The sequence below is a fragment of the Arvicola amphibius genome, chromosome 1 (assembly GCF_903992535.2).
Source record: "Arvicola amphibius chromosome 1, mArvAmp1.2, whole genome shotgun sequence".
NCBI lineage: Eukaryota > Metazoa > Chordata > Mammalia > Rodentia > Cricetidae > Arvicola > Arvicola amphibius.
The window spans coordinates 71,282,022-71,305,542 of NC_052047.1; the positions used below are offsets into that span (position 1 = coordinate 71,282,022).

Sequence of the window (23,521 nt, forward strand, 5' to 3'; positions counted from 1 at the left end):
ATCTGCCCTGCCGGAAGCAGCAGCCGGTGTCTCTGTGCAGTCAGCCGAGCTTTAGAGCCATGGTCCCCCCCTTCCCTGCTATGCTCTCACCTCGCTAGGCTCAAGTCCAAAGCCGGCCACTAGGGATTTGCCCGTGCAGTACACGGCCTGTCCTGTCCCCCTTTCAAGTGCTATTCCTGCTGGTTGACCATACGTGGCATAGCATTGCAGGGCTGACCCCTTCTGTCTCTGCAGGACCTCTATTACCAGTCCTACTCCCAGGTGGGCGTCATGTTCGCCTCCATCCCCAACTTCAACGACTTCTACATCGAGCTGGACGGCAACAATATGGGGGTCGAGTGCCTGCGGCTCCTCAATGAGATCATTGCCGACTTTGATGAGGTTAGACTTTGCAACGTCATTGACTTGCAGGGGATCAGGGATGATTCTTCGTAGACACAGATCCTTCTTGTCTCTGCTGTGAATCCATTAGGGTCCAGGGCAGCTGTGATGGTTAAGACGGAGCCTAGTGTCTCTAAGATAGGGACCAGGGCAGGGCAGCGTCCACTCTGAGTGTGCAGGTGGGACTTAGCCCCTTCCCCGACCGGGCACTGGGCTTGCTCCACTGGAGATCCTTTTCTCCCCAGTGACTGTGAGTTTGGAGGCAGGGACGTGGATGTATCCTATGCTGTACCTTCTTGGTGTCCCTTTCACAGACCAGAGGAGCTAGCTGCTGTGCCCTATTTGAAGGCCACCTCCTCTGTTGCCCCCTAGTGGATGATGGCTGTATGACACCTCTCCAGTGTTCTGTGATGTTTAACTGGTTTCTGTTTTAAACAAAGCTCATGGACAAGGACTTTTACAAGGACCTGGAGAAAATCAAGACCATTGGGAGCACCTATATGGCTGCTGTGGGGCTGGCGCCCACAGCAGGAACCAGAGTAAGTAATTCTCTTGCCACTTGCTCGGGCAAGTAGATGTTTCTGGCACCCTGGACAGGTCCCCATACTGGGCTTGGTTTCTCTGTGCTAGGTTAGGGGAGAAGAGCCTAGGCTGTCTTGCCGTTGCCTGGTTCCCTCTAGATACCCAACCTTAGGAAAGCCTTCAGCCTTGAACCCTCCTCCTCACCATCTCCCTTTGCTCCCACCCGTGGAAGGCTGAAAACTGTAACCCCCCACCCCCCAGTGGAATTGTGAAAATGAAGTGCAGCTACCGAGGAGATTGATTCATAATTAACAGTGCCCCGGAGCAGGAGTCACCCCACATTTAAGGCATAAAGGAAGCTAGTCACCTGTAGCCTCCCTGACCCCTCCCAGGTGACACCCTCATACCAAAGCTAGACAACGACACCACAAGAAAGGAAGACCACAGATCAGTGTTTGTTTATCATAAATATAAATGCACAATTTCCTCATCAAGTATAGAAAATTGAATCAAATAATAAGTAAAACGAATTCTACACGAGGGCCGTGGATTTATTCCAGGTATATAAGACTGCTTTAACATTCCAAAATGAATTTTTGAAATTTGCCCTATCAATACAGGATCTTAAAAAATGATGCAAACAAGGTCTATTTGCTTCAACACCTGTTCCTCAATAAAAATTGTTAAACTCAGAAAGAAAGGAAATTTCTAATTGGACAGTGACCATACATAAAAGCCCCACAGTTTAATATTATATCTAATGTAGAAAAACTCCCCAACGCAAGATCAGGAGCATTGCAAGGACATCCCTTCTCTCCAGCATCGATATTAGCATTATCATTAATTATTAAAGGAAGGATTTTGCTAACTATTCTGGTTGGAACCTGAACCACTATGTAGCCCAAGTTGGCAAGAATCCCAATCCTCCTTCCTCCAGCTCCTGACTTCTGGGATCGTGCACACCATACTCCACTCTCCCACCACTAATAGTTAGCAGTGTTCTGAAAAATCTAGCTAAGGCCATAAGACAAGAAAAGGAGATAAAGCACAAATGGACTTCAAGGGAAGAAAGAAAACTAGCTTTGTGTGCAGATCACATGAATATATATATATATATACATATATATATATATATATATATATATATATATATATATATATGTATGTATGTATCCTGAAAGAACCAATGATGGGTGGGTTGGGGGATGGACAGTACACTACAGGGTTCATATGTAAAAGTCAGTCCTGTGTAGTAGCAAATGACACTTGGTATTTGAAATTACAAACATGACGCTGTTAATATTAGTGCTAAAATATGATGCTGGGTATAAATACAACGTGGCATATACAAGATCTGTATAAGGAAAACTATTCTGTGCCCCTGCACAGAAAGGATGATGACTGTCAAGATATCAGAGTGATCATAAATTTGATGAATAAAATTAATCCAGTCTCAATCAAAATTGTATCAGGATAGCTCATAACGTGACGAACTGAATTTAAATTTATAGTGACAAGCAGAGGATCCAGAAGAGCCAAGACAGTGCTGGAGAAGGAACTAGAAAGCTACAGCAACCATGGCTATGTAGTGTCCTGGGGATGTTTCAGATTGGTCAGGGGAACAGGGCAGAGTGCCCAGAAAGAGACACGCATAGCTGCGCTCAGTTGATCTCTATTTTACTATAATAATTGCCTATTAATATGAAAAAATACAACTAAGATAAAGATTCTGCTTTTCATAAGACTAACTTGAGTCAAGTGATTAGCCCAAATGTAAAGATTTTCTAATATATATGTATGCGTATGTGTTTATATATACATACACACACATATAATTTCTGGACAGTAGCATGGAAGAATATCTAGACAATCTTGAGTTTGAGATGGTTCTTCTTAGATGTAGCTCCCACAGCATGACCCCTGAAGGAAAAGATTAGAAAAGCCCCTTATCTGTAAGCAGGATTGTTGAGAATGAGCAGTCACTTTGCAGGCTGGGAGAAGATTTGCAAACCACCTATCTGATAAAGGACTTATATTTAAAATTAAAAAAAAAAACCTAAGGTTAAGAAATAGGAAAAATACCAACCTAGTTTAAAAGTGGGCAGTCTGGATAGATGCCTCATCAGTGAAGCCCCACAGAGGCAGGAAGCACGTGAGAAGATGCCCGTAGCCTGTGTTAGAGGCAGGAAGCATGTGAGAAGATGCCCGTAGGCTGACAGGAAGCACGTGAGAAGATGCCCGTAGCCTGATTTCTTAGGGAGGAGATTAAAGCATTGGCCTAGAACTGCACTGACTATTGGAACAGCCAAAATCCAGAACATTGATACCACCAAGAGATGGGAAGGATGACGGACAACAGGAGCTCTTGCTCCTTACTGGTGGGAATGCAAAATGTTCTAGCCACTGTGGAGACAGTTTGGAAGTTTCTTCCAAAGCCAATTAGACTGTTACCACTGCCCATACAGCCCGACAATGGCAGTCCTTGGTACTTACCAAAATGAGACGCACACCCACATCCACACGACACCTATACATAACTAGACATAGAAGATCTACCCATAACCACTAAAAAAACTGGAAGCCATCAAAATTCCCTTCATTAGGCGAATACATAAAGAATTTCTGACATGTCCATAGAATTAAATACTACTGTCATAAAATAGAAGTGTGCAGGTGGCAAAGAGACACAGCGTGACCTTAAGGTACTTGTGGTCCTGCCCGAAAGAGACAAAACTACAGAGACAGAATTAGTGGCTTCTGGATATGGGGTGGAAGGAGGATTGGCTCAGCAGAGCACAGGGGATGTTGAGGGCAGCTATTGCATGACACTGGTGGCTGCATGACATTAAACTTTCCTCAAACCTGCAGAATATACATTATCAAGGGGGAGCTCTAACATTAACTGTAGCTGTAAGACAGTGGTCCTATGCCAGTAGTGGCTCGCCGACTGTAACAGATATGCCACTGGCATGTAAGAATTTAGCAACAGTCAGTTGTGTGCAGAGGAGATTACTACAGGGAGACTCCGTCATCTGCTCGGCTGCATATAAACTAAAGTTCTTTGAAAAATAAAGCGTGTTCAATGTTGTTTTAAGAATGTTAGTTCTGCTGGGCGGTGGTGGCGCTTGCCTTTAATCTCAGCACTCAGGAGGCAGAGGCAGGTGGATCTCTCTGAGTTTGAGGCCAGCCTGGTCTACACAAGAGCTAGTTCTAAGACAGGCACCAAAGCTACAGAGAAACCCTGTCTCGAAAAAACAAAAAACAAAATCAAATCAAAATCAAAAACAAAACACAAAAAGAACATTAGTTCCCTGATGTTGAGGACGGTAAGTCTCCTGGAGAAATACAAATTAAAAACCTTCCTGGCCATCACTGTCTGACAAATGAAGGGACTTTGTGCACCAGTCACATCCACACAGATGACAGATGCAGCTTCGGTCTCTAGGAAGGGAACCGGTGCCCCTCTCTGACCGACGACGTATGCCTCTGGTATTTATTTAGTTTATCTTAATACGTATTGATAGCACTGCCCAAGTAGGCATCTGGGCACCTGATATCCTGGTCCCAGGAGCTGTTTCCCATACCTCCAGAGGGGAATGATTAGGACTAGTATGGCTTCGGTGGTTTCTGCCTGTGTCTATCAGAAGCCATAGTTTGAACAATATCCTGAGTTTTCTACCCATAGAATAAGAGGATCAATGTGTCCCCAGCCAGATAACAAGAGTACCTGCTGTTTCCAGGAGTGCTGTTTTGTAGGAGTTAAATCCCAGTCCCAGGACCTGTCCAGGCAATCCCTGACCCCTCCTCTCTTGGCACTCCGCACACTACTGTTCTCTTTTTCACACCTAGGCTAAGAAGTCAATCTCTTCCCACCTGAGCACACTGGCAGACTTTGCCATCGATATGTTTGACGTCCTGGATGAAATCAACTACCAGTCCTACAACGACTTTGTTCTCCGAGTCGGTAGGTGACTCTGGACTCGTCCCTGTCACTGATGGGAGATGCTGGGGGCAGAGTCAGTGTAGGCCTGTGGGATCCCAAGAGATGGGTCTTGCTGGTCAGGAGCACATGGGGACAGCATCGTCTCTGAAGGGGACTTGGAGCAGTGCAGCGCTGCAGAAAGGAGTTTAGGAGTAAGGATGCATTGTGCAGCCCAAGGGACACAGTAAGCCCCTTCATTCATTGTTACAGTCACTCAGAGGCACCTCTGTATCCTTGGTCACCTGGGGACAGGCTGTCACCGCCCTGGCTGCTGGCAAGGCTGGCTAAGAGGTTTTGGAGGAAGGCCAGCAGCAGAGCCAGGCAGCTGCTCTTTGTTGGTGACTTGAGAGGTCCTTGTTTGATACCCAAGACCTTTTCTCATGTTTACAAAACCCTATTAGAAATTCCGCTTTGGGGGCTGGAGAGATGGCTCGGTAGGTAAGAACACCGACTGCTTTTCCAGAGGTCCTAGGTTCAATTCCCAGCAACCACATGGTGGCTCACAACCCTCTATACTAGGATCTGATGCCCTCTTCTGGCATAAAGTCATACATACAGACAGAATACTCATATACATAAAATACATAAATCTTAAAATAGATTTAAAAAAAAGAAAAAGAAAATAGAAATTCAGCTTTTACCTAAATGTAGACTGTCAGACCAAGTCTTACTCATCTAGAGTCCAGTTGAGTTAGAGGTAGATAATTTCTGTTTTTCCCTTTCTATCTCTTTGTATCCCATACCCCCTTCTTCCTGTCTTGTTTGAGATACAGTTAACTGGAGGTTTATGGCCACTCCGCTATGCAAACATCCAGTAGTCTTAAAAATGGCTTTTTAAGCCATCTGGTTTGTGCTTGGGTGCAAGGGTGATGGGAGGTGAATGGTTTCAGAGCAGGTGTTGTGTCAGTGCCCTTAGAAGCAAGCTGTTTCAACATGGTGTCCCCTGAGGACAGGGACAGAGCAGCCCTGGCCTCTTTCCTAGTGGCCAGTCTCCTCCTGGGCCCCAGGCTCTGATCAATGCCAGTGCTAATGTAACAAGGCACAGACTGGATCTGCTGGAGATCCCTCTGCCCCTGCCCCTGGTCCCTGGATTGTTTCCGCAACGAGATTGGATGCTAGTCCCTTATGGCTCTACTTCCCAGCTGGCCAGTCCCTGCCCAGGTTCCCCTACCTGGCTATCGGTGGCTGAGATTCACAAAGGTAGCTCCTAGAATCCTATCAGCCATTTGCCAAGTGTCCCTCAGGTGTCCTTCCTGGGTTACCCATGAGCCTCCATGTCTGTGACGTCAGAAAAAGTTCAGGAACATTGCTTCACATGCCCAGATAGACAGGCAGAAAGTGGCATCTACGCAGACCCCATTTGCAGGGGCAGCTACCTGTAGGCTGTCATGAGAGTGTGCCAGATGTCCCACTAAGGGCAGACCAGGACAGGATGGCACAGGGCATTTACAGGGAAGGAAACCCACGCAGAGAAGGTGAACACCTTGTCAAAGTTCTCACAAATGGTAACCCAGATTTGAGTGTACCTGGACCAGAGGGGATGTTGCAGAACCATCCAGGTCCTTGAGGCCAGCTGGACCCTGACCTGTGGAAGGAAATGGGGTTCATGCCCTTCTGCCTGAACATCTGAATTTGTACATGGTGCTAGGACCCCCATTCTGAGCAACATCCTAGGAATCTCCGGCTACTTTGGGGGGGGGGCAGAGGAAATGTGCTGGAGGCAAGGAACACTGTGATCATCAAGGCTATTGAGCCAGAGATCCTGGTAGCTCCGGAGCAGGACTTTGCACACGGGACAAAGTGACACAGAAGTATGTCCTAGCGAGAATCCACTCCACACACTCAGGACAACTACGATCTTTACCCATAACGTGTGTCCAGCTCTGGCTAATGCCCGAAGAGCAGCCGGCGATGAACTGAAGACTTTTCCCTAAGTTATAGAGACCTTGGGCTTGTGCACTGTGTGTGTGCTGCCATCCCTCAGTCTCTTCCAGATCCCAGTCCCCAGTTACACTGAGACGGGAGACTGTAAGTCTGGCCACTCGGGCAGATGGGAGATTTACACACCAAAGATACAGCCGGAATTCTTTCTTTGTTCTACCTTGGCTCATCTGGCCTACTTGGGGCAGAACTAGGCTTTTCCTGATGAGAGCACAGGGGATTTAAAGGCAGACCAGGGCTTAACCAGGGTTGTGACTCTGCACCCTTCAGCGGCCCTCAATGCTGTTTGATGTGGGATGGTTGTAGGTTGGGCTTGTCCCCTTTTGTTATGGGGATGGAGCCTAATTAGAGGTCAGTCTTGGTGAACAACGGTGAACAGCAACTTTCTCTGCGACCCTAATCTTCAACTGAGGCACCAACACTTCCGTTCTAAGGAGCCAGTTCACACAGTACTCACCTTTTAAGTAAGTTTATTAATAAAGCGTTTTTAGCATTGATTTTACCTCTTCGGGTTTCTCCTGCATCCAGGCCAGTGCTGCTGCAGGTATGGTCGCTAATGCTGAGTGGGCTGCCTGCTGGCCTACCTGGGGAGACCTGGGCTGGTTTGGATGGTTGATTCGGATTGCCGCCACCTGTGTTAGGCTGGAGGCTCCTTTAGAAAGGGACCTGGCTCTATGTGGCCCTCACACTGAGACTGAAGGGTGCGTGCCTTCTCACCAGGAACAGCACCAGCACCCGGGCTGCCCAGTCACACTTTTCCCAGCTGCCCACAGGCCATTCTGTGACTGTTTTCCAGGCATCAACGTTGGCCCTGTGGTGGCCGGAGTGATTGGCGCTCGCAGGCCCCAGTACGACATCTGGGGAAACACAGTCAATGTGGCCAGTCGGATGGACAGCACTGGGGTCCAGGGCAGAATCCAGGTAAATTACCCAGAAACCCCAAAGACACAGGGATCCATTCAGCAAGTGAGGAAATTGAGGCATTAGGGATCCAAGGTGAGCCTTGGGTTTGTGACCAGTAAGAGGCAGGGCAGATCAAGCTTAGTGTCTTGGTGTCCTCTGGGAGGCTGGACAACACTGTTAAGGTTGGCAGATTGCTTTTGCAGTTTGATTTTTTTCCCACGCTTCCTTTGGGCCACTCCTGAGTGAGCAGATGTAAACTTGAGGATCAAGTGAATCAGGGGTCCCTAAGTAACCTGACATCCTGGCTTCTCAGTGTTCTTCCTTGTTCAAAACCATGGGCACATCTGGACTTGGTGACACATACCTTTAATCCCAGCACTCGGAAGGCAAAGAAAGGTGGATCTCTATGAGTTTGAGGCCAGCCTGGTCTACAAAGTGAGTTTATGGACAGGCAGAGCATAGTGAGATGCTGTCTCAAAAGCAAAATGTAAACAGGCAAAAAAAAAAAAACGAGGGTCAGTACTCAGTTGTTGTAGGAGATAATGGGGAAGAGATGTCTCTCGTGTTTGGAGAGCAGGATGGTGATCATGCCCACTGCTCCTGAGGAGCTTCATCCTGATAGGACGAAACTCAGTGGCGCTATCTTCTAGGAGCCACTGAAAGGCGGGCATCTGGTCCTCATCGGTGTGGGAGACGGTCCAGCTTTTGGTATTTGCCCCTAGAATAACATGAGAGCTGTCGCTTAGATGTAGTCCTGTGGCGTGCATGGGACCTATAAAGGTTGCCCTGGCCTCCTGCCGTCCACCAGAGAACTGCAGCCTTCTGGGGTTATTACTCTGGTGTGTTTCCCCTAGTTTCAGGACCTGTAGGAACAGGGCCTGAACACGGACAGCTGAGATAGTGCAGGTCCCCTACTGTGGTTAGGTCGCTGTCACAGCCAGGGTTTTCTGACTCTGTGGTTATTATATATAGCGTAGTGCCCTACCGGGTATTGATCCTTCAACTTGCCAGAAAGTCTACATCATCCCACAGCACTGTGGGGTACAAGTGCGCCCCAGTTTCTAGTTCCAGCACCAAGTTCCTGTGCCCCTTAGTGGCTCTACATTTTTGCATTGATGACATTTCTTTAATTTTTTTGTCAGATTTCTTTTATTGTGGTAAAATATCCACAAATGCACTGTCTTCACCATTGACACACATTACTTTGTGCACCAAGCATCTTTATAGTAGTGCAGCTATCACAGCTGTCCTGTCTAGGACATGTAGTCTGTGGTCACCTGGGAGACTATGCTTACACCCCACATCAACTTCCCCGGACCAGCCATTCCCAAGGAAGGCTTTCCGCCTTTTGTTACTGTGTAAAGTGTCCTGGTGAGAGCAACTCAGCGGAGAAAAGGTTTAGTTTAGCTCAGAGTTGTTCTAGTACGGTCTGTCATGACAGAAGTCAGGCCAGCGGAAACTTGCTGGCATGTGCCACAGTCAAAAGAGCTACGATGTACGCATGCTAGTGCTCGGATAGCTTAGTCCAGGCTCCACCCACAATTGAGACGGGTCTTCCCATACCAAAACAGCCCCCTTCCAGGCAATTCCCAGAGACCCTCCTCCCAAGGGGTTCTAGACTCTGTCCAATTGACAACACTAACTAACCCCCCAACTAGCAGTATTCCTTGTCAACTTGAGGCTCACACACAAACCCCTTTTAAGCCATAAACTTCCACTCCTTGGTCCCATAGGCTCAAAACGATCTTAAAGTCTATTCCAGCCAAAATAAAGATCCTCCATAGTCGTTAGTAAATACAATGGCAACACTGTAAAAGTCCAAATATCAAATTTTAAAAATTACATTCTTCCAACATATACTGACACTTCTAAACATGCCTCTTCTAAAATGGAAGAGCCAGGACATAGCTAGAAACAGTTGTACCAAAGCACAATCAAAATCCAGCAGGACGATGCTAAATCTTGTATTGAGTATTTTATTTATGGCTCATAATGTAATCATCTGGGTCCCAATCCTCCTTGCCCACAGCCCTCCTTGCCCACAGCCCTCCTTGCCCACAGCCCTCCTTGCCCGCAGCCCTCCTTGCCCACAGCCCTCCTTGCTCACAGTCCCAGCCTGGCTTCTCTGATATCCTGGGTCTCCACAGCCTCCCAAAGCACACAGCAGCCTCTTGGGACCTCTGTTCTGGGACTCTGGCCCTGCCTCCTATTGCCTGGCTTTGGCTGTACTCCTGACCCCCTCAGTCTTGCATCCTCTATGCCTCCAAAACCAGCACTAACCACACAGATGCCACTGCCAAGCTCTCTCTGCCACTCTCCCAGGATGGAGCCCAGACTCCTTGGACCATAGCTATACCTGTTTTCTCCTGACCCTAGAGAAGCACTCTTTTAGGCGGTTGTGTTCAAGGAACAGAGAATGCCATTAGCTCAGGCTTTCTTTCCCTTTAAATAAATTGGGATTTTTCCAAGATAGCAGTGTGGTGTTACCCTCAGGCCATCCCTCTCACTGCAGCGTGCTGCAGAGGCTTCTCTTCAGTCCTGCTGAGCTCTTTAATAGTAACAGCTGCCTTCTCAACACCAGGCTGATTGCCTTTATCTCCTTACATTTCCCCTGCCCATCAGATCGGTCCATTAGCTTGAAATTCTGCTCTGCTCAAGTTCTCAGGGCACAGCAGAATGAAGGCAGATTGTTGGCTGAAATACCACACAGATGGTGGTTAGCCCAGTGCCTGATGGAGTCCTCGATACCCCTGAAATATCAGGAGCTGGCCTCCATGGTCCACGTTTCTCTCCGCATTCCTGTTTTCCAGGTTCCAACGAAATGGCCCAGTAAGCTCCACTGCCAACATTCAGTGGCTTTTTCTAGCCCAGAGTTCCAGACTCTTCCACGTTCCAGCTGGGGGTAACATCCCAACAGCTTAAGTCCCGCACAGTCAGGTGTATCGCAGCCACAGCCCCACTTCTTAATACGCGCTTCTGTCTTAGCTTCTTTCTGTTGCTGGGGTAAAATATCCGGATAAAAGCAACTTGTTAGTCAGGGTTCTCCGGAGGAACAGAACTGATAGGATGAATATATACTACAGGGGATTTCATTAGATTTTTTTTAATATACTGTATGGATCTAGGGAGTCTAATAATGTCTGCCTTCACATTAGAGAAGCTGAGAACCTGGTAGCTGCTCAGTCTGTGACACTGGATTTCTCAGTAGCCCCAGGCTGCTACTGATGGCCTGGAAGGTTCCTGGAGAGCTAACTAGTCTTCATTCCACATTGGAAGGTCAGAGAAACAGCGTTCCAAGGTCAAAGAAGCAGCGTTCTCATGCCAGCAAATGGCCACGGCAGACGCAATAGGGCAGATGCTCTCACAGCAAGATGCACTTAAGGTAGATGACCCTTTTGGTGACTTGGAGAGCAACACCAAAGCAAGCAGCAAAAGCAGAGCACTCCCCCTCAGGCCGCCTTTTATCTGTCTGCCACTGGATGACGTCACCCACATTGAGGGTGGGTCTTCCTCCTTTGCATAACCTGGTCAAGGAAACAAAATCCCATATAGGGGTTCCCACTAACTTGCCTCTCAGTTGATTCTGGTTGACAACATCACAGTTGACAGCCAATATCCACCATCACAGAGACCGTCTCCTATGCAGCTGGGCTGTTGCTTGAAGCCAACATTGCATCTATTTCTAGAATTTGCTCTGAGCTTGACTGTGACTTGGCTCCTCTGCCCCAGGCATGGCTTCTCAAATTGCCTTCCCTGTAGGTCTCCCTGCTTCATCCAATGTCTCTGTCTTCCTTCCCTTTTCTAGGCATCCTAGAGTCAGATGTAAGGTCAGGGTTGCAAAGAAAGAGACCACCACTCCAAGTGAAGTGTCTGGGCAAGGCAAACTTAACTCTTGATCAGAAGGGCAAACGCAGAAACAGGACGTGCATTTGGATTTTATTCTAACTGAGGTAGTGATGGTGTCTTTGGCTAGGGTCTCACCTCACCGTTTGATTTGATTAGTTAGTCTGAAATGGAAAAAACTGGCTCAGGGAAAATAAAGGAGGAAGGGAAAAGGTTTGCTACTCTAGGCCATCAAATTCTCAGAGACAGCAGTGTTTGTGTAGGCAGACGGTTTGCAGGGTTTGAGAACTGAAACATTTGTGTAAAACTCTGAAGGGTGAAAGAGACAAAAAGATTTGAATTCTTTGCCCTGAACACACAACTTCTAATATCTGATAGAAAAGGCTCCTGTTTGATATCTCTTACACTAGTGCCCAGTTTGATGTGGAGGGCCACCCTACCCAGCTCTGCCAGAGTGTGGGAGGTAGGTTGAGACAATTCCATTGTTCTAACATAAAATAGGAGATGTGAAGCCAGGAGAAATGGAGGTAGAGAGGCCTCCTCTGCTGGCTTAGCGTGATGCCACGGATCAGGTAGATCTCATCCTTTATCTTTTTGCTGGTTTTGGGAGGCAGGAATTCTTAGAGCCAGGACACTGGTCTGAAGCCTGAGAAAAGAGGAGTTAAGGGATGGCCATTTTCTCCTAGCTTTCTTTGCCCTCTGTGTGTCATTTAGTAGCTGTACCCCAACCCCAACAACTAAGTAGTGGGGTAAAAGCACCAGACTACTTTGCCGAGGTTTCTGGAGGCCCCAGCCAGAGAACCTGCCCCAACCCCTCTATCCATAACTTTGAGGCTAGTCCCACATAGCCCTGACTGGTACACAAAGCGGCTGCAATGGCTCACCCAAGCCCTGCTGGATCCCTAGCCCCCACTGCCTGCATCTGCCTACATACGGAGTAGCTTTGTCCAGGTACTGCCAGAGCTGGGCAGCCGGGATGGAGAGTGAGATGCAGGGTAGACATCACCCTGGGGAGCTCCTGGCCTCCAGAGGACCCCCTCATAGGGCATGATCAAGAATATTGTTGGCTTCTTTCCATTGGCAGGTGACTGAGGAGGTCCACCGATTGCTGAAGAGGTGCTCGTACAAGTTTGTATGCAGAGGCAAAGTCAGCGTCAAGGGCAAGGGAGAGATGCTAACGTACTTTCTAGAAGGCAGGACTGAAGGAAACAGTTCCCATGGCAGGACCTTTCGCTTGGAGCGGAGACTGTGTCCTTACGGGAAAGGTGGAGGCCAGCCCAGACGGCCCCCACTGTGTCCTGCAGCTGGACCCCTGATCAGACCGGGGCTCCCCCCAGCCCCTACTAGCCAGTACCTGCCACCCACAGCAGCAGGGAAGGAAGCCTAGTGGCCATGGGCCACTGGAGATGCATGCAACGCAAGAGTGCTCTAGGGTGACACAAGCCACCATGGCTCCAACCAAGACCAGCCAGAGGAGCAGTTGCCAAGCGACTGGGCTGGAGAAGAAGCATCGTTTAGGTGTGGCCTGAGGCCAATGGGAGATGTGCCCAAGACACCCACTTGGGGCATACGGAGCCCTGTCTCTTCCTAGTGACCTGGTGATGCCCGGCTAGTGTTGGCATGTTGGGACCTTGGGAATATCTTCCACGGTCATAGCAAAAACTATGAATATCCAGCTGGCAGAGGAGCCCACCATGACTGAGACTCAAGTCAACCTGACTGATGGGTACCGCCAGCCCTCATAAGCCCTGGTTTATGAGTGGCTCCAGCCCTCGTAGGCCCTGGTTTATGGGTGGCTCCAGCCCTCGTAGGCCCTGGTTTGTGGGTAATTCCAACCCTGGGTAGCAGTTTTGAGTGCCAGACTGGGAAGATGGCCCCGCTGGGCAGGGCCACGACAGTTGAGCTATTCGTACCATGGGCACAGCTTAGAGCTGGTCAGGTCTTGGACAGGACAGTACAGGAAGAATTGAAAAGCCACCTCTTACTGCATGAAGAGTAACGTTGCTGGCTTTCCTCAAGAGTAGGCTTTTGCTAACAGCCAGAGGCAGGTCTTCTGGAATCCTTAGGGGGCCCTACAGCCCCACTTCTAGCCTCCTGGCCTGTGCATTCTCTTCCAACCCCACCTGCCTGCTGGATTCTGACGCCCGTGACAGTGGGCCTCCCTCTTCCTGTGCCATCGCTACGCATTCAGAGAAGAGGGGCGTATGCTGACTTGCCTTCTCTGTGGTGTCTTGGACACTGTGAGCGTAACAAGAATCAAGCCTTCGATTATGCTAAGAGTGGTTGACCATGCTCCCCACAAGCACTTTCCTTGCTGGAAGACATCGTTTCTCTGGTATATCCATTCCTCCTCTTGGGGGCTTCAGAGTTGGCAGAGTGTGTGTTCCTGAGCCTTAGGTGTGGTGTCCCTGCTCCAGAGTGAAGGGAAAGAGTGTCACTGTTGACACGGGGTGGGGTGGGGGTCTCCCATCTATGCTTCTCTGTGTCTGCAGCTGAGATGAAAACCGCAAGTGGGAGGGACAGGAACCTGGAAGCAATGGGCAAGAAATAGCTGGATGAAATCTGGAGACATGCAGCCTCACTCACAGGAAGGGAGGCAGCCTGCAAACAGAGCAGGTGGGCATAGGCCCTGCCTGCCCATGGTTGTGGAGGCCCATCTTCTCATGCTCCCCAAAGGCTTTTCCCCTTCGTTAGGGTCTTGTCTTCTTAGACTGAGGCAGAGCAAAGCCCAGCCTTCGGTGGCAGGGCGCATATGTGGTGTCCCTGGTCCTCAACTCCGCACTGGCTCAAGTGTATGGCCCTGCCGGGGCCTGGGTAGGTCAGCCAGCTATACATGGGAGACTCAGGTCGCGTGTGGGTAGGAAGAAAGTGTCAAGCAAGGAAGAGCTGGAGGCTGGCTGCAAAGTCTCCAAGCATCTGGGATTGTAGACTTCACTATAGGCGTTCTTGGTTGGGAGTGGGGCAGCTCTGGAGACTGCACATTCTCTCTGCGCTGGAGCTTGTGGTTGATGCTGAAGGGAGCCTCTGGCACTGTCTGCAGAGGAGCTCTGACCTGTGCCCACACTGCTTTGTTGTCCTTCTGATGATACCAGGCAGTGTGGCCATCCTTTGCTGCCTTTCTGACACCCTACTCTGGCTAGACCCCAGAGCGGGGCCCAGACCCACCTCAGCACCCCACTGCAGCCTTCAGGGCTGGAGAGCAGCTCGCTTCACCCTCTTCCGGTGGTCATGTCTGGTTCTGGGGACTTGGGATTTGGGTATAGCATTGCTGGGGGATGCTGACTCCATTAGAGCAGAGGGCAGGGAAGAGTCTTTGCGTTTCTCCTGTGGTCCAGAATTCCATCAGAGATTGCATTTATAGGAAAGTTTCAGACTGTTGGAGGGTGGGGCACTGAGGACAGATTTCATCTGAGCCAGAACCTGGCTAGGACAAAGTACTCACTCTCTGTAGCTCCTGCCTCCTGTCTGCTCTCTTGTGGGCCTGTCATTGGTACAAATAGTTTTTTCTCATGGGCTTTGTTTTCACTAGGACTTTCTTACCTGTCTGTCTGTCTTAACCAGATTTGAAGCAGTCAGCTTAGACAGGAGCACTCAGAGCAAATGAGTACATTGTGGCCCTGGTTCTGTGGGCTGTGGTGCTGTCCCCAGCCTTCTAGGTCATTAAGGATGGCAGAAACCCTCGAGCATGGCCTGGGTTTCCTCAGAGTGGCTTCTGGGCCTCCTGAACTGCTGTCTTTCTGGGTTGTCCAGGTAATGGACAGAGGGGTGGTTCTCAAAGATGCCCATATGATAGCTCCAAAACCTGTGTGTTTGTTCTGTCAGCCAAGGGGCTTCACAAGGGGTCTTAGGGTAGCCGCTGAAGGATGAGAAAGGATTCTAGACTGTACCAGTGGGGTTGGTGCAGACATATGGATTCTCAGAAGTCAACAGAAGGATGGACAGGCTGAGAAAGGCATGGAGCACACACTGAGGAGACCCATGAGGAAAACACAGCTCCAGCCAAGCAAGAAGCCAGGATGTCACTCCCACTACCACAGGGGGCTGAAACTGTCCCCGAGTAAGCAGCAGGCAGAGCGTCAGAGCCATCAGGGAGGAGCCCGGTGACACCCGGATCTGACCTCTAAGACTCTGAGCAGAGCCAGCCAAGGCCGGTAGCACCACACTCACACGGAGTGTGCAAAGTGGAGGTTACACGGGTGCTTGGGCAAAGCTACCCACGGCGTGATCCGAGCAAGAGAAAGCAACCATAGAGGGTGACATTGCCTTTTCTGGGCACAGGACCGTTCTGAAGTAGACCATACAGGAGCCTTGGCTGGGTCTCTTCTTCAGGGGGGACATCTCCATCATCAGCAGTTCCAACCCCGCCTACTTCTTGTGAGGTCAGGATCCACACCTGCAGCCATAACGTTCCTCGGGGTTTGGTGATAAACGACTTTCTTTTTATTTGTGATAAAAATGTATTATATTGCCTTATTTATTTTTAATCTTGTACAATATTCATGTACAAATGTTAGAGCCATTTGGGTAGGATTCTCTCCAAATTATTTATTTTAAGATGCTCTGTAAATAGTGCACCAGTTACAGGTGCTTCCTGATCACTTGTACCAAAAACGAGGAAAAGCCTGGCACCCGTGTCAGCCCCTGCTTGTGATGCTTTGGCCCTTGGGAAATGACCCCCTTTGTGTTCCCTTCTCAACCCCAGCATGCCTCCCGTGCCTGACATCGTAGAATAGAACACAGCCCCAGAATGCTTCCAAATGCTTCCACGGGCTGTGCCAACCTGGGACAGTCTATTCCTGGAGCGTCCATACCTTCAGGTGTGTGTCCCCACATATCCAGCAACCCAGTTGTTTCTCAGACTCCAAAGCCACCAGGGCTTCCGGAGACCCTTCTGTCATAGAAGCAATAACCATAACTCTATACCACAGAGACAAGTTTGGCCCAAGCAGATTGATCCTTCGGAATCTACCCGTGCATGTGAGTTTGCTGTAAAGGACTGGCATTCCAGGTCCCCACCCCTCCCAGAAAAGGCCCAGCTCTAGCTTCTTGGTTCCTAGAGCCAGGATTGGTACCCCAGATAGCTGAGCATACTGAGCCAACCACCAGTCCTGGGCCCCACACTATTACTCACTAAGGGATAAAGCTTAGGGCAGCCACATTATCCTGGATCTGTACCTCTCCTCGAATCATGATGCTTCGTGTGATGCTTCGTGTGACTGAGCGTAATGGTTTGTTTCAGCGGTGTGAGCATCAGATAGAAATGGTTTGTTTCAGTGGTGTGAGCATCAAAAGGTGACATTTCCAGGCACTTGTGGAATGCCGTTTAAAGAAAACGGTGACATATTCAAGGCTGCACTTCTCACCCTTATCAGGCCATCCTGGTGGGAGAAGAGGTCTGTGTTGGAGCGGGCCCATCCCTGAGGGCATAAGAGGAAAGGTTTAGGAAGGGAGCCCGGACTAGCATCGTGGATTCAGGCTGTGGGCTCAGCTGGCAGATGTGATTAGCCTCCAGAGACTTCACCTTTTATCTATGTGCAGTCTGAAGGACACTCGTGCCATAGTAAGCACTAGCAGCAACCTGCAGAGGCTGTGTGAATGGCTAGCTTCAGTGGACTGGGTATGAGGCGAGCAGTTTGGATTGAGTCTCCCAGCTATCACCATTCTCAACAAGGTAAGTCTAGGGCTCTCTGCGTCCCCAACATCTCGTTCACAGCCCGTACAGAGCTTCAGTCAGTGGGTGTTGGGGGTTGTGGGCTACAGAGCAAGTGCGTACCTTTCACAGCAAGCAAACAGCAGCAGGGACAGAACATTCCTACATATCCTGCCCTCGCGTCAACACCACGAGAGGCTGCAGAAGCGATGCTGATGTATTACTTTCTTAAATGGCTATACATACATGACCCCCAGAAATGGACTTGCTCATGCTTTTCAGTGGCTCCAACTTTTAGAGTGCTTTCCCATGCAACGTGTTTGTGCACTCACATGCACATATAAACAAAGCAGAAAACAAAACCCTCCTCCTCCCAGGTGTTTGGCTTGATAAAACTAATAAGGAACAAATCTAGCAGCTTGATTGTTATGTGGGCCCTGAAGCACCTTGCTTCTCCGACTGTCATTGGCCTTGAATGTTTCCATTTTGGGGTTGAACCAATAGTTCCTCATTTCCATTTACAACTACAGGCTTGGACATAGGTTGATGGTTAAAAATGTGTGGGTGTCGGTGTGTGTATGCGTGCTTTGGGATGCTCACAGCTGGCAGGATGAATATGGTAGAAATAGGTGCGCTTTGGCACTAAGCAACTCCTGGTGCCTATTTGGTCAGCTGGTACCACATGACACCAGTGTGGATCCAGAGTTACAAGGCCTAGAATCCAGGAACCTTCCTGGGTGCCTGGGAAGGCAGAGGGTGTGAGGCCTGGTCAGAGGGTCTCTGCCAGAAGGGTAGGGAGAGGACAGAACTGAAGGGCATGTTCAGGAAAGCTTCTGCAGCTCACTGGAAGGAGAATTCTGGAGAGTTTGATTTCCACATCTGGATGATCTGTGGGGGTCTAGTCCTGCTGCTGGTTGGCATCAGCTGCACAGGGTTCTCTCCTGCCTGGAGACCATTTGGGATTCTCTATGGAGTGAGGCTCTATGTCAGAGGCTCTAGCCTCTGTTTCCTCCCACAGAGTCAAGTACACAGCGAACACATCCTCACAGACACACTGGGTCAGGCAAGGCAGGTGTCGCACCCTCCAGGTTCTGTCTCACCTCCAAGAATTCAGAGAGCCCTTTGGGATATATCTGGGGTCTCCGGCCTTGCCCTGTTGTGTGTTCACTCCTTGTAAAGGCCGGTCCAGTAATAAGGTATGAGATTTGTCATCCTGTGGTCCATTTCATAAGCACTTCAGATCCAACTTCAAGTGCCACATTCTATCACTAAACGAATTATCTAATCAACGGGTCATTATATAATGACTCAGATGTGTGAATTTTTTTTAAAGTTTTATTAACTGTTTTAAGCCATTCTGTTCCACATATACTAGATCTGTCTAGTAGCTTGAAAAACAACAACAACAACAAAACAACACTTGGGGCCACACTTAGTTCAAATCAGTGTGTGCTCCTGTGTGTATGTGTAAATGTGTGTGCATGTCTTATACAGCATAAAATTACTTCTCCTAGGATCAAGTGATTAACAGAACCAAAACTAAATTTGAATAGTCAGCTGACTATCCTTTCTGACACTTAGCATCCCACAAACCACAGCAGCACCTGCCAACCCCCACCTTGGGGGGGGGGAGTTATAGGATGGGCACGTGTCCCTGAACTAGTAAGAACCGCTCACTCTCTTCTGCAAAGGGACTGCTGTAATAGCAGCTTCAGGCCCGGGTGCATTGAGGCAATCTGTTGCTCCTATTTCTTTTGTCTCGTTGGTTTGAGGGTTAGGTTCCATGCGGGACACTGTGCAGAGAGATGCCAGGGGGAGTGTCCATTAGAACTCTGAGGGAGGAGCAAAGTGGTGCATGGGCCCTTCCCTCCAAGTTATAGGAGCTGACCACGTCGTCCACCTGTTGTGCCAGCTGCTGCCTGTCTGGCTTGTACAGTGGGAAGAACAAGACTCAGGAAGCTATCTTGGGCTGTGGTTCAGTAGTGGCTAGGAAAAAAAAACATGTCTTAAAACTCAGAAAATCGACCAGAGTTGTGCCACATCCCTCTTGACAAGTGTTGGGTCGTTTAAAATCTAACAAATGTACTGCGCTTTCTTCAGCATGTTACTAGACCTGCTAAGTCCACGGTCAACCACAGGGAGGTCAATCATCCTTGCATTGTCTTTCCATTCGTTACCATCTTGGGGGGGCTTTCATTTGACCCTAAATTGATTGAACACTCATGACTAGTATTCCCATCTAGTTTTGCAATTCCTGGACACCTCCTGTGGGCTTCTCGTCCATGAACAACCCGTGGAGGAAGTGGTAGGATAATCCCCAATGCATGTTGTTCTGAGGCTGCATGCAGAGAGGGAGGGGCCACGCCTCAATTCCTCATCTGTTCTGGCCAGCCTGTGTGTTTCCTCTTACAGTTAGGGTCTCTGCTAAGCACACTGGAATCTGTAAGAACCGGGTGGCTGTCGATGTGACCGACCATACAACAATGCTTACTGTGGTGCAGGGCACCTCATGGAGGCTGGTCCCTTGTGGGCAAGGCTTGCTTATGCCCCATATTTGGAGCATGTAGCCGAGTGCTGTTTGGTTCTGTAGTCCTTGGCTTCTTGCTGCTCAATTAGAGCCATCCGGTTCCTTTCACATCGGTTACATTCCTCCAAGGTTACAGACACCCAGTAAGAAGTTAGATGCCTAGCTTGAGCGAACCTTGTTTTGTAGCCCTTGAAATTCTGAAACTTTCTGAAACACAGACTGTCATTGTGTTTAGTGGGAATCTTCTGGAAACACTCTTTCCTGCAGAACCCAAGCCCCACTCTTGTATCCTCCTCCACACAGCCAGCCCGGCTCCAGTTAAGCGCTTACCTTAACGCTCTACAGCCATTTCTGTGGCATGCTTCCGGCAGGCACCGCACTGAGGATGCCTGCCCGGGATTAAAGGGACGTTTAGAGAAGGTTCCCCAGGCTTGTAAAGAAAGCGGTGAAGGGGCTAAGATGGATGGCAAGAAGTCTGTCAGCCTGCCAAGTACAGGAGCCCCACATGCCTTCTAAGTGTGACCTGCCGATGCCCGGCGACGTCCACTTCAGATAACATCCGTTTCCAAACACATCCAGCCGCTTTCTGAGAATGAGCGTTTCAGTGGAGATGCTCTCTGAGACTGATTCCAGAAATCTCTTAGGCAAGGACAGTTGCAGGCCACTCCATCTGCCTGTGGGTGATGCCGCATCCCCCGTGGCACTGCAGTGGGAAGTGGGCCTGACAGCAGCCAGAACTTGTCTCTTACCTCCCACCAGCAGCCTCCACTCGGCCCCAGGCCCATGAAGCACAAGTCTCAGGAGACTGTTCCCATCCTCTGGGGACCCCAAGGAAGCCCCCGGCATCTCTTGCATACGCCACTGGCAGTGTGGGCACAACTGGTCACCAGGAGCACACATGCCTGGGGAGGAGGGGTTTGTTCTGTTGCCTTCACCCCTGTTAAAATTGAGTATATGCAAGCCATTTGCACTTTGGAATTGCATGCCATGAAGTTCCTAATTGTATGCACCTTAGTTTCAATTTGACATTATGTCGCATGCCCGAAAGAATGGATGGCTTGGGCTTGTCTTCAGGTCACCTCTACTGCTTGATTGGGAGCACACAGTGTTCCCCTCTGCCAGTCAGTTCCACAACCCATGTGACTCCAGCATTTACCGTCCACCCTCTCCCAGCAGCCCATGCTCCCTTTCCCACCATCCTCTCACTTTAAGCTGACTGCTCACCAGTTTGCACAAATGGGAATGTCATTATGATCATATCTTAGCAGTAATAACATCTCGATTTCAAGTCCTTACTTAAAAAAAAGGAAAAGGCATGTAAGCACCTGTGTCCTGTGTTTATCAAGAAAGCTTCGAGTCCCTTAGCGGGATGGAGGGGGCATGGACAAAGGGGGCATTTCCTCCCACACAAACTCACCAGATGCGTCCGTAGCTGAGAGAACGCCATGATTATAGTCACAATAACTCAATACCACTGGGTAACCTCTCACAATAGATTTGTATAATCAATACGGGTCTATTTTTATGTCAACTCTGTAGAGCACCTTCCAGTCTTTTTCAAGATTGTTAAACGGAGACAAGTAATTGAATAATTTGTCCTATTTTTATTTGAAACGTGAATGAACTGAAATGTTAATGTGAATGTACATTTCTTAATCGCAACTTTTCTACTGAGTGTTTGCACTATACTCTCTGGAGTCTTATTTAACAAAAATAAAAGAGAAAGATTGCTTGACTAAACCCTGGCCCGTCTCACTGAAAGACAAATGCTTTGGAGCCATTCCTGACTCGTGTTCCTTCGTGGGCATGGGGGCATTAGTATTCAAAATGTCACATAAGGTCACGTTTGTTTTTGCAGCGCCACCTCTTCACTTTTATTGCCCAGATCTTAGTCATAGACTTCTGTGAACCTCGGATATTTCTCTGACAACATTTAAATGTTAATATGGATTCTCCAGGCTTAGTCTGTCAGTAACATTACATCTTGAGTATTTCAGAACTTCCTCTAGCTAAGGACTCTTTTTTTTTTTTTTCCATTTTGCTCTCTGTGATGTCTTCATCATCTCTGTACATGTTAGGCAAGCGTTCTGCACCTGGACTGCTACTATATATCTGCTGCTCTCATTGTCCCTTCTTAGAAGATAAAAAATAAAAATAATCAACCAACCAAGCAAGCAAACAAAAAACAATAACCTGAGCACGGCACTAAACTGGTATTAGGTTTCTTTCAAAAGTGGGAAATGAACCCATCGCGGGTTACATGTCCACAGTCACACTGTCACAGAGGCATTCCCTTTGTATGCTGTTTTAAGTTCTCTGGAGTGGTCGAGGAACAAGAGGGAGGGCAGGAGGGTGTGGGTGTGTACTCTGGTGTCGAGGAGGAGCCCCAAAACAACAGCTTAAGAGACTGGCTCACATGACTTGGGGAGAGGGGGCTGGCATGTCTGAAGCCTGCCAGGAGACTGAGGAGAGCTTAGTTTCCAGCTTGCATCTGAAGGCAAGAAGCCACCCTCGCTGTGACGGGTCACCTGCTTTAAGTCTTTTACAAATGGCAGTCCCATGTTAAAGTACCTTCATGTCAACAACTCCATGGAGTCTGGACAGACAGCCGGAGGGTGGCTTAATCAAAATGACCCAGAATTAACTATCAACATATATGATGTACAGTTTTTCTCTGTTAAAGACTGCCTCTTTAAGGCCAAATAAAATCATGTTTTAGTAAAAGGATTTTTTTTAAAGTTATGGAATGACTATTCCAGTAGATTTTAAAAAGGCATATATGGAATTGTGGAAAGTCAGAAATTAAGAAATACACCCTAGCAGAAACATGGTCATTGGTTGAATTACTAACTAAAGGAACACAAATTGAAAGCATTATCATGCCATATCCACCCTTGCCAGGATGTTTCTGGAAAGATAACCCATGCATCATCAGTAAAGATGCAATGAGATCACACTTCTGCATTCTGCACTGAGAGTTAGTCTTCACTCTGGAAAATGTCACAGGGACACTCCAGGATTTTAGCAATGACTAGCTATCCTACCAATCCTAGTGGTTCCCCAACCCCTTCCAGCCTTTCACTGTGCTGTTGAGGATGGTGCACAGCTGGGAATACATCGTGGTAGACAAAAGTTCTAAGATGTCCCTGCACCAAGATCCCATTGTCATCACTTGTAATGGTATGATGTATCACACCTAATTGTGCCAGGGGTTTTATGATCTGATACACAGGCCTCCCATGTTTCCTGAGAGCAGAAAACTGTCTGGTTGGCAGCAGAAGCATAAGAGATCTGAAAGATGGCAGTCAGTAATGGCTTAAAGCAGCGGTTCTCAACCTGAGGGCCATGACCACTTTGACAAGGCCCTAACTCCAAAAATATTTACATTACAATTCATAACAGCAGAGTTAGAGTTATGAAACAGCAATGGAAATCATTTCATTGTTGGGGGCAGGTCACCCCAACATGAGGAACTGCCTGAAGGAGTCATGTTAGGAAGGTTGAGAACCACTGACTCAGAAGGTTAGCTAGCTGCATGACTAGGAAGAGGAAGACGGTCAGCATCTTGGAGCAGGGAACAAAACCTCAGACCTGCGACTACAGGGGAGCAGATTGGAAGGCCTTGCCCTCCCTTAGTAGGGGCTAAGCTGGCCTTCAGTACTGCAGAATGGTGACATCACTCTCAATGTTCATGTAGGTGGTTTTGAAAATAGCACATCTTTTACATTTTAGATTCTCTTGGATAGACTTTGAGGACCCAAATTCTAAGTTG

General features: G+C 48.6%; 1 protein-coding gene across 1 annotated transcript in view; it reads left to right on the forward strand.

Annotated features, from left to right (window-relative positions):
• The window catches only part of Adcy1 (adenylate cyclase 1), a 116,395-nt gene extending 94,906 nt beyond the window's left edge, over positions 1-21,489 (forward strand). The window contains exons 16-20 of the mRNA XM_038310528.1: positions 235-381; positions 822-920; positions 4,753-4,867; positions 7,623-7,747; positions 12,657-21,489. Coding sequence (XP_038166456.1) covers positions 235-381; positions 822-920; positions 4,753-4,867; positions 7,623-7,747; positions 12,657-12,959 — 789 coding nt within the window. The 3' untranslated portion in view covers positions 12,960-21,489. The remainder of the gene's footprint in view (positions 1-234; positions 382-821; positions 921-4,752; positions 4,868-7,622; positions 7,748-12,656) is intronic.
• The last annotated feature ends 2,032 nt before the right edge of the window (positions 21,490-23,521 follow it).